Below are 17,674 nucleotides of genomic sequence, written 5' to 3' on the forward strand. Positions count from 1 at the left end.
TATGTTTACGTTTATTGAGAGACAGCAAGAATACAATGAAAATACACATATGTAAAACATCATTATCAGCTAATCAAAGTAGAAAGAGTATACACAATTGTAATATACATTATTTACAAAAAAATCAAATCTCATGTAGAAATTGAGATGTTTGTGTAATAATCTGTGTTGTCTAAGTGGGAACAATAGGGTAGTTGAGTGGGTGTGGAGGATATTAAACAGAACTTGTGAGCAGTTGGAAGGAGAAGTTCTGTCATGAAAAAGATTATATGAATAAGTAGTGAAGATTTTTACAAGAGCTACTATTTGAGGGACCATAAGTGTGTTACTAGTAAGAGAAAGAGAGTGATACAGCTCAGGTTCAGTGATATGACTGGATGATAGGCAATGGCATTTGGCTGATGAGAGGAACTGGGCCTTTAGGTGAATCCTAAATGTTTTAGGTGAGGTGTCCTTGAATTGTGGAAGAATTAGTTCTCAGTGTTGTGGACCTATTATATAGAAACAGAGATCTGTGCAATGGAGTGAGTTATGGGGTTGCAGTGTGGGGGTAGGGTGTTATGGTTTCTTAGGCTGTTAGAGGAAGGTTGCCTTATTTGTATAGCTTCATAGGGAGAGGAGGTCTGGTTAACTAAGGGTTTGAATAGGACGGGTCCTAGGAAAGGGTCAACCCTTTGTTGAATACAGACACTCTGCTTTTTCAGTGTTTTATGTTGGTGTTCATTTTTAGGGGACTGAGTAATATATCCACAGATTGCATTGTTTATTCCTTGAATGCATGTGGAATTTGTTTTTAATGCTGCAGCTATAAGATAGAGGCCATAGTCAAAGTCAGAAGAGTAGAATGCCTTTGCCTTTGGTTGTTCTGGAGATTTTTAGTAGGAAAAGGGGAAATGTTTTTTGCAAAAATAGGTGAGGATTAACCCTTTTTCACTGTGTAGTCAAGGTGGAAGGAAAAGTTAATGAAGGGGCCAAGCCATACACCAAGGTATTTAAAGATGGGGGGAGGGTTCTTTGAGGGTATTGTGGTAATACATTATGCATAGTTGTGTTCATGATTTTTAAGTTTCTGTTTGATGCCAACAATCATAGTTCTGGTTTTGTTAGATTTGAGAAAGGCTTTTGTTGAAGATCACTGGATTATAGATTGGAACCTGCTTTCACATCTGTCAGGAGGATGGGAACATAGCTGTTTGTTTGAAAAAGGATTATATCATCAATGGAGAAAATGAGTGGTAGATGAGGTAGGTCTTACGAAAGTTTATTTATAAAGATGGAAAGCATGGAACCTTGTGGTACTCCTCTTTGAAGGCTGACTACTAAGGAAATTAAAGTATGAATTTTGACATAGAAGTATGGCAGTTTGTAAGATAGTATTGAAATCAAGGTATGAAATCAGGACTTATGCCTATTTGTAATATATGATGAAGTAGGATATCGTAGTATGTGAGGTCAAAAGCTTTTGTAAGGTTGATAAAGTTGGGATCAATGAGCTGTCCTATCTTCATAGCTAGTAGTGTTTCATTGGCCATAGCCCATAGTGCTGTGAATATGGAATCATGACACATGCTGTTTATGGAAGAGAAGGTCATAGGAACTGATTTATTGTGTGAATTGAGCATAGATAATTCTTTCAAGCAGTTTGCCTAAATGGGACAGATAGAGACTGCCCTGTATTAGGGAGTTTTGGTGTGCTTGGATGGCTTTGGGATTTGGCTGACATACCTATTTTCCATTTATTTGGCATGTTATTTTGTGTTAAACAGAGACTGAAAGCAGGTTGTGAGGAAGTCCCTGGAGTGGCATATGAACCAAAGATAAAGGCCATCTAGTCCTGATGGACTCTGTTTTAATTCTTGTAGTCTGCTTTTTGACTTGTTTAAAGTAAAATTGTGGAAGGTAAGGAGGTCATTCTGAGGTTGATGGAGGGCAGTGTGAATATTTGATAGGATTTGTAGCTTTGAAAATTCAGAGAGGAAGTCAAATGGCAAGAATGTAGGAGAAGGTATTGTTCAGTTATTTTGAATATTCTGTCCTGTGAGATGATACACTTCTTTCAAAAGCTGTTTTGATGATATAACTAAGGATGTTTGAAATATTTTCATATGTTGGATTTCTGTAATTACATTGCTTGCACTGAAAAATTTCAAAGTTGGATATATTGCTACCTAAATTTTTTAAGGGGATTTCATTTCAGGAATTATCTAATCATTTATTTTTGGTTTGTAGAGTAGAAACAATAAAGAGAAGCATGTGCCCTTGAGGGATATGAGTGTACTGGTAAGAGCCTCTGCAGCAAGGTTAGGATTGTTTAGGTTTTATATGAAAGATCAGTCTATGATGGGAAGTTTTTTTTGATTGTTGAGTCTGTTTTAGGCCTGAATTTGATTAATTTGTATGTGTGTGTGTGTGTGTGTGTGTGTGGGGGGGGGTTGCTGTGGGGTATCTACTGTGAAGATTATTGTACATTGATCCATAACAGAGGTATGGTCATTGATAGTGTTTGAGAATAGATGAAGATTGTCAGCAATGCCTAGAACTAGAAGCTCAGCTAAATACAAAAAGTTTAAAAATGAAATGAAAGCTATATAAATATAGAAATTTTAAAAATGAAATGAGTTATACAAATCCAGTCAAAAATAATACTACAGTTACACATAACTCAATTTATGCCTTCTTTGTGTCAGTCTATCAGCTTTCATTGGATCACAGGAAATATAAGAACATTAAGTAAAAAGACCACTTTGCAGTGTCCATCTCTATGCTGTACTCTTTTCTCAAGAAGGGCAAACCAGGCCAGTCCTGGAGTAAATTTATGAGCCCCTATTCAGTCATCAAGATTTAACTAGCTTGGGTGTCAGCTGTTTACCTCACAGGGGAGGTTTGTCCTGGTGGGTAGGCAATGGGTAATACATTTCCCTTTCCAACTGGTATTAGGGGAGCTACTTGGCTTTCAAAGATACATGTGCTCAAGGAAGATGGGTCCCTAATGACACAGACTGCAAGGCATGCATTACCATGTAAGGGTCTCTAAGAAATCAAGTAAAGGCTAAGCTCTTCAAGCCTTTCCTCGCAGAACTGAGACACTAGCTCAACCGTCTTCTTGGTTAGGATCATCTGAGGCCTTTCCAGTTGCTTAATTTGTCAAGAAAGAAACATACCAAATGGGACATTGTACTGAATAATTGGTCTAATTAGGACTGTATAAAGAGGGACTATAACTACTTCTGACATGAGTGATATGCCTTTAGATATATAATGGGTTAAACAGAAGGATTTTCTGACTACTGCTGCTACATTATGGTGAAAGGAGAGGCATTTATCAACTCAGGTTTAAAGATTCTTAGCTACATTATCATTTTAGAAAGTGGCTTTGGATACACTTTATAACAAGAGAGAGAACTGTCTGCCACCTGTGACACTACTATGCATTTTTCACATTTAATTTTAGCACTTTTTCCATATACCACTTGTTTATGAGGGTTGGCTCCTGCTATAATGAATGGATAATTAGAGGGTGACTTAAATACAACACTCAGCTTGCAGTCATCTTCTAACTTAGTTAATCAAAAGTCTGATTCCCAGAATAGAGATTAGAGAAATAGATGCATTAAAGGAAGTACCTCAGTAATGAGTCCTACAGCACACGAGTAGTTACCTTCATTTTTTCTGAGAAGGAGCCTGCCATTTTAATGATATAGGTTCTAGCTTTCAGACAGTAGGTTAGTTAGGGGAGACATGGGTCCAGATGTTACTTATGGTAGTGTGAAGGAAAAGGCACAGTGTCAGGGGTAGCTTGTGAGAAAAGACTGACAACCTGAAAAGTGAGGTGTACAAAACAATGGAGAGACCAGTACTACTGTATGGTGCAGAAACCTGTCTAGTGAAGGCAGTGCAGTTATGGAGGCTAAATTTCAAAGTCAAGTCAAAGAAAACTTTATTTTCATTCAGAACTACACAGCAGTGTAGCTGAACGAAATTACAATGCTTCGTTCTCAATGCAGGAAACAGTCACATGTATAGACAGAGAAAAATTAATAAAATAACACAGTAGAAATTTAATACGTAGCAATTAGTAAGTAAAGTGAGATGGCAGTGACCCAAACTCATCCCAGAACAGAAGACAAGGAACAATATGAAGGTAATATTGTCAAAGTAAAACTGAAGCAACAGCAGCAGCTATTGACAAATAGTTGACAGAAATGAAGTGTTAGAGATGGGTGACAGGGTGACCACTGTGAGAAAGACAAAGAAAATGATGACAATAGAGCCAAAGCACCAGTAGCTCCAATTAAAGAGAAGGTCAAAGTGGACAGTGGCACATGTGCAGGAAAGAAGGAAAGAAGATGACAATTTAGTGAAGATGATTTGGGAGAAACAGGAAGAAAGCAAAAAAAAAAAAAATGAGGGCTTCCAGCAAAGAGACTAAACAATTGTGTGAGAGTAGACCTCTGACAGTAGGTTATGACTGTCATAGACGTTAGGAGTGTGACACTGAATCAAAAGAGATGGCAGTAGTGTGATGCAACACCCACAACCCCTTGTAGAAAATAGGGAAAAAAAGGGGTTGATAATGATCTTACCCATCTTAACATGTATGGATCTACTTGTTCACAATGCCAACATAGCTTATAGTGTCAAAAGCTTTGGCCCTATTCAAATAGGCTGTGTAAACAGAACTACTATTGCCTATAGCCTCTGTGATCTTCTTGATAAAGTTAACTAAACTGAGTAGGCAGGACATACCCTGGAGAATGCCAAATTGATATGAGTTTCTAACTCCCTATTCTGCTTTTAAGGAAATGTCAAGTTCAAATATTTAAAAATAAAAAAAATACAACTGGCAATCCACAGAGCATAAAATGTACCTTTTATTATAAACAAACATACAAACTAGTGCCATTGCTTATGCAGTCATTAGTTTGCCACAATTTGGTTCATAAAACAGATAACTAGTAGTTGTGTGAGATTGCTACGGTACTGGGAATGAGGAATATCCTCTTTTCCTGGTTGTGTGTGATCTCAAAGTTAGAATATATAAGCATCGGCAGTGTAGATGGCAAGGGAGGCCTCCACAAAGAAGATTGATTGAAAACTGCATGCTCCCAGGGTTACTGCTCAAAGCAGAAAGTAGATTTTTTCAGTTTTCAGTAGATGTTATACATATTGACATTTGTATGTTTCTTTCTTTACAGTAGACCAATATATATATATATATATATATATATATATATATATATATATACATACACATACATACATAAACACACACACACACACATATATCTAGACATACACACTATATCTTCATATGTGTGTGCGCACACATACATATATAGTATATTCATTATGTCTGACTGTCATTTCTTTGACAGAGAGAGTGGTAGGAATTTTGGATGCGTATTTTGAATGTTATTGCCTAAAGCTATGGCTCTTTTAGATAATGTGAGCACTTGCTTTTTTTTTTACTTGACAATCATATGTGTGTGTGTGTGTGTGTGTGTGTGTGTGTGTATAATCACACTATTACATCACCTGTTAGTGATAAAGCGCATCAACATTTATTGACTTGCAAAACATGTTTTTTGCTTCATTTACTGCATTTCAGTAAATGCCATTACTAGTTTCAACCATGAAACAGAGTATCGTTTATGCAACTTCCATTAGTAACCCCCTAACACACTAAAGAATATTTATCATCATTAAATGGTCTGGAATTAAATGGAATAAATTAAAGTGTTTAAATGTGACCAGACTGTGGAAATGCCCATTTTACTTCGCTATGTAAGAGAATTATGTAAATCAGCAGGTAAGAAAAAACGACAAAAGGGGAAGTTTCTCCTGATGACACTTCCACTTTATTCCACGTATAAAGAGCCACATTGTCGTTGTTGATGTGATTATTACTATTTTCATTTGGATTTTGCTACAGTGTCAGAGCCCCAGGTTTCTTACATGCAACCAGCTTAAGTAGTACTTTGGGCCTTGATTTGCATATTTTTAAATATAGCTACACATATTAATATTGACATGAACACCTTACAAAAGCAAATAGAAATAATTTGGCAATAAGACTGACGGAGAAATTTCTATGCTTCTTTGTTGTTCTGCCAAATATCTCCATTTCATTCCCATACCCTGAAAGTACCTGAAAAATGCATACATTTAATAAATTGCTACCCTCCCCGCATTTAATGAAACTATCCTTTTTCAACTTCTATGTTCTACAGCTATAAACAAGCATTACTTTAGGGAACTGTATACATATTCTAACTTCAATAAACTGTAAAGAACATTACACTTTTGATTAATGCATAAAAAAAGAATTAGTACATACCTAAAACAAACCGAACAGCATACCTGCCTATATTCTTGCTTCATTGTTTAGCATCATATTTACATCTTTTTATTTTTGAGGCATTCGGCATTTCTCACATTTATGGAAATTATTTGTGTTCATATTGGAAACAGGTTTGTCAATATTTGTATTCTACTGCTTATAGATCATTTAGCCTCATGCTTTCTTCAGTGTAAAAATTCATCCTTAACTGTAATACAGTATGCTAATCAGTGATGAACGCGAAGTAACAAATGTGAGAAAATGCATGCTACTAGGGTACACAGTAGTTGGCTTAGAGATTCGTGAACCAGGATAAGAAAGACCACATTGTTTGTAATCTGGCTTATTCAGGGCATGTTCATTTATTTCTTCCATTGATAAATTAGTGTCTAGAGTCCATACAGATTATTCTTCCTATTGCAAACCATCGACCAATAACTGCAATTTCCTGAATTGAAAAAATAAATGTGTGTGTGTATGTATGTATAGAGAGAGAGCAGAACAGTGATTTTTGCTAAAGGAGATCAGCAAATGCTGATGGTTGCTCTTTTCCTTTAAAGTTACTTTTATGGAGGGGTTGAGCCCCCTTGCGCCCCCAAACACCCACTACTTTTATATGGTAAATCCATAAATAACATACCACATAGAAAAGTAAATACTCCAACACACACTGATCTCAGACTTAGTAGATGTAAATCCCCATTTCCCATATTCGTTCTCATTAAACCAGGATTTGCACCTGTGATTTTTTGAATTTAAAAGTTTTGGTGACATTTTTCAAGCTCTGAGCATAAAGATGACTCACACAGGTTTAAAAAAAAAACCCTTACAGAGCTACTAATATAGTGACTATATAGCTCTATATAAATTTGTTGTGGTTTATTCATGAGTTATTTCCACTGAAAAAGAATGGTTCAACTGCCTATCAGAGACGGTGGTAACTATACTTTTAGTAAATTAATTCTTAAAGCATCTGCTACAATATTATATATTTGTTCATTAATGTTTGCTAACTGGAATAGTTTCTGTAGGCCTATGGTTGATTTTTATGGGAGATCTAAGGACATATTTATACTGATACTGGTCATTTGGCTATGACAAGAGTAAAATTCCCCTACTCTTTTCTGTAACTGTGATAACACACAAAATGGGAAAATGACATTTCCCTGATATTTCCAGTCAGATGGCATACGATAACTATGGTATGATGTTTTGACATTAAATTCTGTGTGCTTTACAGTATTTACAAATTTGATATATATAATACACAATAAACTGCTACTGGCAATGTCAAAGACGAATACAGACTTGTATTCCATTAAATAGATGATAGTTAACAAACCAGTGTTGTGACAACAGTATAAATATATTTATATATATTAAAAGAATAAACACACTCTAAAATAACAAATATGTTTACAGATACGCATCAAGTAATTTCATGAGAAAACTAGATGATTAAAAAACAGTTTTCATTAAGCTATAATGTATCTAATAGTTCATTTTGAGATGTACTGAAGCAAAAATATGTATGAAAGCATTTATTTTAAAGTGAATTCTCTGTCTCATAAATAGAACTGTTAGTAGATGGACAACAAAGTATTCTAAAACTATAAACAACCTTTATGGCCAGTTCTCAGACTGCCACAGATAAAACCATGCAGCATTCATTTCCACAGGGACCAATAACACGGTTCATAGAACTTCACAGCTTCATTCACCAGCAGAACCATGTATTTTTCATATACATAGTACAGGAAAATGGTATGTGTTTTTCTTAAGGCTATTTCTACCAAAATGAATGTGAGTAAACATAGTCGCCTTCATTTATGATGAGATTCCTATAATAACATGTGCTTTTTTGAACTTTTCAAGCTTTGAAAAAAAAAAGGTCTACTTTCCTCATCAGGGAAAAAAAAAATGACTTTTCATCCATCGATGTAACTCAGAAGTTCAGTAATTCCAAAATGGGGCCGCAGTAGCAGTAACATCACCAGTAGGATAAAAGGTTTGATTGTCAGGCATTCACAACACAGGGAGACTTGTGATATGCAAATAATAAACTTACTACATTCAATATGTTTACAGGCTTGTTAAGTAATAATATAAACCACCACATTTAGACATTATTATTGCTTTGTTAGTGACTGGTACTGTCACAGTTTTAACACTGGGAAAGGGTATGAGTTTAGAAACATTCACAGACTAACTAAACACTACATGCTCGATACGGTAAATGTAACATATTTGTGCATTCTGTTGGAAAGAAAAAAATACTTTCGGACATTTCACAAACAATGCTTTATGGTTGCAGGTATCATCCAATGTTACAACATCTTTTCTTCTCCTTTGCTATTTTTTGAGTTTTCTACGATTTGCTCTGCAGGTATATTCTCCTCTGTTTCATTCTTTGCTACAGGGTGCGCAATCTACAAAATAACAAATAATATTTATTTTCAGTATAACGAGAAGATAATGATATTATTATATAAATTATAAGAAATTAAAATTTTGTTCTAACTTTCATCAAGACTTCATTTAAGGAATACCCCTGTGTAAAAATATTCACATGATGTATGATACAAAGTGCCAAGGACTGCAACCAGCAGCAACCACTAAAACTGTAAATCTTCTAAACTTTTAAAAAAGGCTTTTGCAGTCTTTCACAAATATCCAATGCATTGTAGAGACAGCTTCTGTAAGAGCTCATAATTTATAGTTTATGCTAAAATGCAGAAACAGTGTTGTATTATGAACAAAAACTGCACACATACCTTTCTATCTAATTTGGATTGGAAAAACCCTGAGTGTCTGAAGTGTACAATGTAGAAAATACACAAATAAACCTGAAATTCTTCTCCAGGACAACTGATGCTTTACCACTAGCCTACTACAGGTAGCAGTCACATGCTAGCAGATCATGCTTGAGGAGGCAACCCCTCCCCCATGGCTACACTGCTAATCTAACAATTATACTCACCTTCATAAAAGAAGAACATGTTGTTAAGGACCGTTTCCATCAATATGGATAATATGCACATTTCTTGGTTACTAAGAAACTCACACTGGTGTAGTACTACTACAAACCACAGCAAGCCTTCATAATGAGGAATAAATGAAAATAAGTCTATTGCATCAACTGTAATAAAAACAATGTTAGAATCGTAGTACACCTGGTTAAAGTTCTCCACAAACGCCCGAGTCTCTTATCAAATAGTAGAATTTTTCATGAAATTATTCTAATTTTCTGTCTACATATGTGGCTAAGGGATGGGTTTTTGACCTTGATGACGCCATTATAGATCTTAGGAATACTAGATATGGCTGGTTTAATCGGCTCATCTACTCTAAAAAAGATCCGACTCTAAAGTTATAGCATGCTGCATTAACAAATCATAAAGTACATGATCAATTCTCCCAGAGGCAACATTTATCTCAGTCTTAAATATCATGATGTATTATTAATGAAAGAAAACATCGAGAAAGAATAATCTGTAGTCTTCATCACCACCAACCCTCTGCCTTTGTCAGGTTTCATATCCAAATCCTGAACACCTGCCTTTCTTCCGGGGGTAAATTGGAACACCCATAATGACTTTCTGGTATTAAGGAATTCCCTAATATCATGTCCACATGATTTGAAAAAGTCTCACTCCAGGATGCAGTGGTGGGTGTGAAACACACTTCCTGCAACATCGGTCTTTAAATTCAGTACAGTTGTAATTATTACCAAACAAAATGGAAAAGTTAAGCTTTTGTATTAAACATTTTAAGTTCCAAAATAACATCTGCTAGCTCTACAGTAGTGGTGGAGATACAAGTGACACCTTTTTTTACATAAATCAAAATATGTATTAGCAAGATTCAGGTACCTGCAATTAAAAACATCAAATATATATATGGAAACCAGAATAACATTGTCATGCACTAAATTCATGGGGGAATATTATCTAATTCCTGATTCCTAATTGCAAACAACAAAAATGTAAGGTGAAATAAAAATAAGACTGAACTTGATTTTGTTTTGCTATTTCTGTTTCTGGAACTGTTTTTGAAGCATGTAAATGATAATAACATTACTTTTTCATTAACGAAAATAGTCTGTTTAGCCAGGGGTCAGGGACCACCTTGAATGCTGTAATAGTTATTTTTGTGAGAAATACAACTGACACTTTCTTAAATCACTTGGCAATATGAAAGGCCAGCAAACTTGTTGCGTTCCATCAGCAGCTTCCTAAGCCTTGGTTTCTTTAAGTAGTGTAGTGACTGCCTCATGCTTAATGACAATGAACTCCAAACTAACACAGAAAGCTCTGTCTATCTCTGAGAGGTATAAGTACTTTGCTAATCTGAAGTGTATCTTTCTGTCTCGGACATTAATGCACACTGAACATCATACGCATGTACATTTTCTTCTAAAGCCACCACCACATTTTCAGAAAGAACACACCAAAAACTTGTATACAAATGCTGTTACAAGATCCATGCAAAAGCCTCCCAGAACTTGTAAGAAAAGGCCTCAGCATTAGTCCCTGAACTCACCTACTGCATGCACGCCTACATCAACAGTATAATTGCCCCTAGTTATGCTCATTTAGTGTCTTGTAACAATGTATTAGTACCTGCTGAGTCACTTATTAGGCATACTGATTGCTGATTCACCAGGATAGGCAAAGACAGGGTTAATGTCAGGTGCCTATCAGTTGCCAGGATCACAGACATTACAAGGGTCCTCAGGACCCCTTCCCAAGACCTGTAAATGGTGATGGTTGTCTGAAAGAGAGAGTGAATGAGATGAGACAGAAAACCCAGAGAGACATGCAAAGAGACATGTAAGAACTTTCTAGGCATGTGACAGATGCAGCTAGGACTCTGGTCCTGAGTGTAATGTTTCATTCACTAATAATTTAATGACTGGATTAATAGCTGGTGCCATTCTAAAGGGCTAGATTATGCATCAGCCCAGGAAGAAACAATAGATAATCCTACTTGTTTTGTAATGGATAGCCTACAGCTGCCATTTAATGGTTTCTGCATATTTGCAGAAATCCTTGTTGCTAGGCATAGTCCATCTAATTGACTTCCTGACTTAGCAAATTCTACACACTATAAATTGAACCACATTAAGGTGTCTCTTCTCAGTGCAGGAGTCTCATTATTAAAGTGCCCATTTCTGAGGTAACTTTCTTTCTGCAACATGTCCGTGTACATGTGGTTGCAGAGACTTTATTTAAATATAAAGAAAACACTTCCCCCATACCTAGATTTTGCCCTTACCACAACTTCAGGCCTGAAGGAAACTGAGGTGGTGGTGTTCATATTTGTCAGGGACCACATCTAGACTGATAGTCAGAGACATACAGAGCTCCTTGAAATTCAGTATGCCACAGATAAGGCAAGCGACCAGCTTACTGCATGCTATAGAACCCCCCCCCCCCAGTCTAAAGATGACAGTGTTAGATTCCTATAAGTTTTAGAAGAAATTCCTATTAGCAATAACTCCAAAATCCTAGGCAAGTTGAGCTACTCAACCATATACTGGAGCATCTGTACCTGTAATGGAGAGTATGCCCTGAGATTTCTGGATATCATAAATAGGAATTCCCTGGACTGAATAGCTGCAAAACACATTAAAGACCAAAATATTCTAGAGCTGGTTCTTACTAATACTGCTTCAATTATTCCAGTCAAGTTGAACAACAAACTTGTGACATTAACTGCCAAAACCACCATCTCCCTTTAACCAATGTCTCTAAATTTAAGGACTTCAGAAGGGTGAACCTTCGATAACTATATAATGACATCTTTAAATTTACCCATGGCATGACTAATGCTAATAAAGGGACAGCAGCCAACTTCAGGAAGGAGCTGTATGATCATGTAAACAAATGGATGGACCTAGCACTTCCAGCTAAAGCCAAAGACAATGGGAAATTTTAAAACAAACTCCTGTTTTGTTCAGTTGGTATAAAACTAATGTTTTGACAAGAGAAAAGACTCCTTAAATTGTACAGTGAAGTGAGAACTCCTCAGAATGAGGACAGTATGAAAATGTTACCAAGAAAACCCAATGCAATGCAAGGACCAGTAAGCAATCCGTGAACAGAAATTAGCTTCTGAAGCAAAGGGTAACTACAAATCCATCTTCAGCAATTTTTCCTATAGATTTTAAAGTAAAAGTAGCTTTTTTCCCTTGTTATGATGTTCTACATTAAACTTTATTAAGAGTTATAATGTGTGTATGTAGAATGAAAACTAAAGGAGGTCAGGGTATAATTGTGTTACAATTTAATAAGTCTGAGTAAGATTTTGGAAAGGATAGTGTGGACTACATATAACTTTTTTAGTACTTTAGTAGCATGGGATTGGTTATCTGAAGGAAGCAAAGCTGAATCTGACAGCTCTTACAGATCAGAACTAAACTGTATGGATTTTCACATAACATACTGATAGAAACAACACTCAAAGTATCAAATGTAGTTACTTTAGATGTCTTATGAAGTGACATGGTACAACAACCAGTTCAAAGATTCAGTAGGAAGAAATAAACTTAAGCACCAAGCCTGTTGGAATCAGGTATGCCCTGTAGCAGGAAATAAAATGCAAGGAAGATATTGCAATGATGCAGTCTGTATGAAGGAGATGAACAAGGAAGATATTGCTATGATGTATTTTGGACTAAGGAGTTGAACAAGGAAGATATAACTAAGATGCAGTGTAGACAAAGGAGATGAACAAGGAAGATATTGTGATGACATAGTTTGGACTAAGGAGTTGAACAAGGAAGATATAATGATGATGCAGTATAGATGAAGGAGATGAACAAGGAAGATATTGCGATGATGCAGTTTGGACGAAGGAGTTGAACAAGGAAGATATTGCAATGATGCAGTCTGGATGAAGGAGATGAACAAGGAAGATATTGCAATGATGCAGTTTGGATGAAGGTGTTGAACAAGGAAGATATTGCAATGATGCAGTTTGGATGAAGGAGTTGAACAAGGAAGATATTGCAATGATGCAGTTTGGATGAAGGAGTTGAACAAAGAAGTTATTGCGATGATGCAGTTTGGATGAGGATGTTGAAGATGGTTAATGGGTAAGAGGAGGCAATGACAGGCTTGAAGTAGGCATTGTATCCCTGTCAAATTATGAGTTCTGTACTGATTTCAGAACAAAAAAAGAGAATATAAAAATTGTTGTAATATCAATGTGTTTTTGCAAGGGATCTTAGCCCCATTGCTCCATCACCTGCTACTTCATAGATATACTATTTCAGAGATAGTTTAGTTTAAAGTTATAAAATACTTCAAGATGCTACAAGGTCATACCCATTATATATTCCTTTTCAAAGGACTAAAGTTAGGGTCCTCTGAATTTCCACAGGTACCACAGAAATATTATCTGGTGGCAGTATCTGGAGAAGATTCAGGAGTGCATGGCAGTATCCGGAGATAATTCAGGAGTGTGTGGCTGTATCTGGAGATGATTCAGGAGTGTGTGTGCTAGACATAAATGCACAGAAAGACTACTGTGCTACAGGGACAGACATTCTGTCCATGACAGACAGATTATCTGAGATGCTTACATAAAGTATTAGGTTTTCCATGGAGGATATAAGTAATCCTACTTCTCTGGAGTAAAAGACACTATCTGATATTATTTTAGAACTGAGGTATATAGCAGAGAAAAAGATGATAGGTATTGAAAAGCATAAACATAAGAAATTTTGAACAACTTTGACACCCACCCATCCATCCATCCTTTCACATTTACAAGTTTTAGCTGACTCCTAGTGACCCTGTAAATAATCACTGCCATTCACAGAGTTTATTGGGCAAGGTAGAGAAATAGATGTAGAATATCAAACATTTCTTTTGTATCACACATGCATGAACAGAACTCTGGAGAATATAGAAGTTTCTAATTTACCTACTGCATTTCCTTGAAATGTGCCAAGAAACTGGTACACCAATAGAAATGCACACAAACACAGGGATGACATGGAGACTCCACATAGAAGAAGGCATGTATGTAACAGACTAGGAATTTTACATGTTTTATTACAAAGAGATACAGAGGATAAGCATGTGTGTTATATAAACAAAAACTGCGGTGTCATAAAACGGTATATAAACTGACTACTAATATAAAAAAGTATACCACTGCAGTCAATTAGACATTAAAAACACTCCATTTTATTAAAATAAAAACACAGAATTGAGCACTTCATTCTATAACTATTAGGGTTTCATCGGAATTCACTTAAAGACCAATGAACAACCCTTTTGTACTAAAAGATATCATTTAATTAGTACATCATGTCTTCTTAAAGGGCTAAAACATAAACCACTTTACATTTAAAATAATACCACTTACAAACCACATTGAAATACACAGATGAAATAATGTAAAAATTACTTTTCTGTAAACAGCTCAATCTAGAATTTGATTTGAACTCTAAAACAGCTTGTACTGAAATGCTCTCATTAATACCAGGAAGGTAGAAAGCTTGCGACTTCATTTGCCATTTTAATTCAGAAAGTTCTAATTTTGACCTCAAGTCACCACCCTTAGGGTTTATTCTGACCTTCTCCAGTATACCAAAATTAAACTTACTAAAATGGGGGCAGACCATAGAATGTTTATAAAGTGCATTATTTGTGTTAGCCCTGCTGATCTGATATAAATGTCCATAAATTATTTTCATTAGGGGTCTCTCAGTTTTCCCCACATAAATATCAGGGCACCTCAAACACATGGCAAGGTACACACCTCCCTTGGTATCACAGTTTCTCTTCTTATAAGTGATGGCAGATTTTAATCTATTTTTTAACATAACTTTATCCTTCAAAAATATAAAAGATTACTGTCCACACCTTCCACATTGTATGGTACCAGTTCTGGTAGAACTCATACCTCCTAATGAGTTCACCCCAGTTTCAAAACCCTGTTTTAAATTGAAACCTGCTTTGAAAACAAACGGGGTTATCCCATAAGATTTTATACATTTCAGGGTTCACTTTTAAAATGTTCCAGTTTTTTGAAATAATTTTCTTTATATCCTGAGACTGTGGCCCAAACTCTAAAATGAAGGCATTACCAAAATCTTCTACGGATTGGTCCCTCCAATGTTCTATATCTACCCTAAAAGGGGTTTGCACTTTTTACCCCATTGAAACAAAATGTAATTTTTGATATCTCGATCTATCTGTGGTAGATAACCATGGGCCAGAAGCATATCTGCCACCAAATCCAACTCAGCCACTACATCCATATAGGTTGATGTCATTCTGACAGCCTTAATACACTGCCCTTTTAAAATACCCTTTTTTTTTTTTACTTAACAGGTGGCAGCTAGAGTAATGTAAGTAAGAGTTACTGAAGGTGGCCTTTCTATAAATTCTTGATCTAAACCCATTTTCAGAATAGTTGAATCCATGTGTCAAGATAATTAATTCCACTCCTACTAAAATTATGAGTGAACTTTAAAAAGGAAGATGTATTGTTAATGTAATCCAAGAACTTTTTTGCTTCTACTTCTGTTCACTTCCATAAAATAAATATGTCAAGGAAATGAACATATAGTTTTATGAATTTAAAAAATTACAATTAAACACGCTCTTCAATTCCTTTATCAAGGAGAACTAGGTTAGCATAAATGGGGGCACAAGAGGCCCCCATAGCTGCCTCTCTATTCTTTTTAAAGTATTCACCTTCAAAATAAATTTAATTATGACCCAAAACGAATGTCATTAAGTCATAAATCAAATTTTTATCATTATCAAAACCCATCACCTTTAAAACACTGTTGTAAAATCTTTCCATTCCTTTATCTCTAGGGATAGAAGTATAGAAATTTACCAAATCTATGGTTAAAAAGAAAATGTCTTCTGACCAAAGTTCATTCTTTATTCTTCCAAGAAAATCCCAAGAGTCTATCAAAAAGGTGCTCAACCTTGTGGTAAATGGGTTTGAGACATTTATCAATAATTATTCCTAAGGGATACGTTTTTGTCCCTCTTCCGGAGACTATTGGCCTAAATGGTGGCTTATATAAGTTCTTATGTATCTTTAGGATACCAAAAATGGTCGCCACTCTTGGATTTTTAACCATTAAAAAGTTGTGCATGTCTTGTGAAATTCTTTGTTCTAACAGGTATTCCTGCAAGAATGAATCTATCCTTCAATAACTTATACTGATTTCATTTTTTGAAACTAGAATATAAGCTTGAACATCAGATAAATGTTTGTGTATAGTTCTAATGTAATCTAAAGTGTAAAATAAAACTATTCCCCCACCTTTATCTGGCTTCATAATACATACGGAATCATCCTTTCTTAGTTTATCAAATAATTCTTTCTCCGTCTTGGTCAAGGTTTTACTTTTCAAACTCAAATTAATGTGTTTCACATACAAACTATAAATATCTTCAGTAATAGCCTTATCCAAAAAGTTCAGAGTGGGACGTAGTGGGGGATTGTAAACACTTTTCTTTTCAATCTCATTCCTCATACCATTCCCTATATTATTTTCTCTAACCTGATAGACCAAATTAAGTTTTCTCAACCATTGTTTAATTCAAATTAAGGTGTCAACAAGGTTAAACTTCCTAGAAGGACCTTTTGAAAATAAGGTGAAATATTCATCAGTAATATCATAATTAGTATAGTTGTAAATGTTAAACCCATTACTGGAATGAACTATTTCATTGCTGACTCTTTTTATCAGGGATACCATGTTCTCCTCTCCCTCTCGATGTGCTAGACTTGGTACTGATGTTTCAACTGACCTGAATCTATATGTTTATGGTTTTCTCTTGTTTCCCTCTGAAGAGGGTACCCATGAAAATGTTGCTTATTATACTAGTGAGGACCATTCTATCTACCTTTACCTCCTTTGGCCTTTTGTCCCCTAAGAATGTAGGCCACATTATCCCCATATTGTCTTACATCTCTTTCAAGTTTCTTTTGATTCCTCTCAAAAATCTTCACACATTTTTTTTTCTAAATAAAGCAACTGTTTGTTCTAAAAATCTTCCCATTCAGAAAAAATCAAATATTTTTTATATCAAAATTGAGTTTTTCAACATCTTTCAGTAACAGACATAGCTTTTCATCATTGTATTTAATGATTTTGTCCATTAACTCAAAGCCATCCATGTCAAACATTTCAGTGAAATCAAGATACATATTTTCATTATAATCAAACCCAAGTGGGAATTTAAATACTCTCAGTCCCTGTGGTAAAATTTTAGTTCAAGACATTTCTGTAAATAGCTATTATCCATCTGTAGTTTTTTAATGGAAAACATCTTTCTTTCCAATAAGTAA

At 35.4% G+C, this 17,674-nt stretch overlaps 1 protein-coding gene across 1 annotated transcript in view; it reads right to left on the reverse strand.

Moving 5' to 3' along the window:
• Positions 1 to 5,834: 5,834 nt before the first annotated feature.
• The window catches only part of LUZP2 (leucine zipper protein 2), a 4,367,081-nt gene continuing 4,355,241 nt past the window's right edge, over positions 5,835 to 17,674 (reverse strand). The window contains exon 12 of the mRNA XM_044083339.1: positions 5,835 to 8,769. Within this exon, the coding sequence (XP_043939274.1) occupies positions 8,668 to 8,769 (102 nt within the window). The 3' untranslated portion in view covers positions 5,835 to 8,667. The remainder of the gene's footprint in view (positions 8,770 to 17,674) is intronic.

This window comes from Protopterus annectens, chromosome 9.part0 (genome assembly GCF_019279795.1).
Source record: "Protopterus annectens isolate FY-2018-M chromosome 9.part0, PAN1.0, whole genome shotgun sequence".
Classification (NCBI taxonomy): Eukaryota; Metazoa; Chordata; order Ceratodontiformes; family Protopteridae; genus Protopterus; species Protopterus annectens.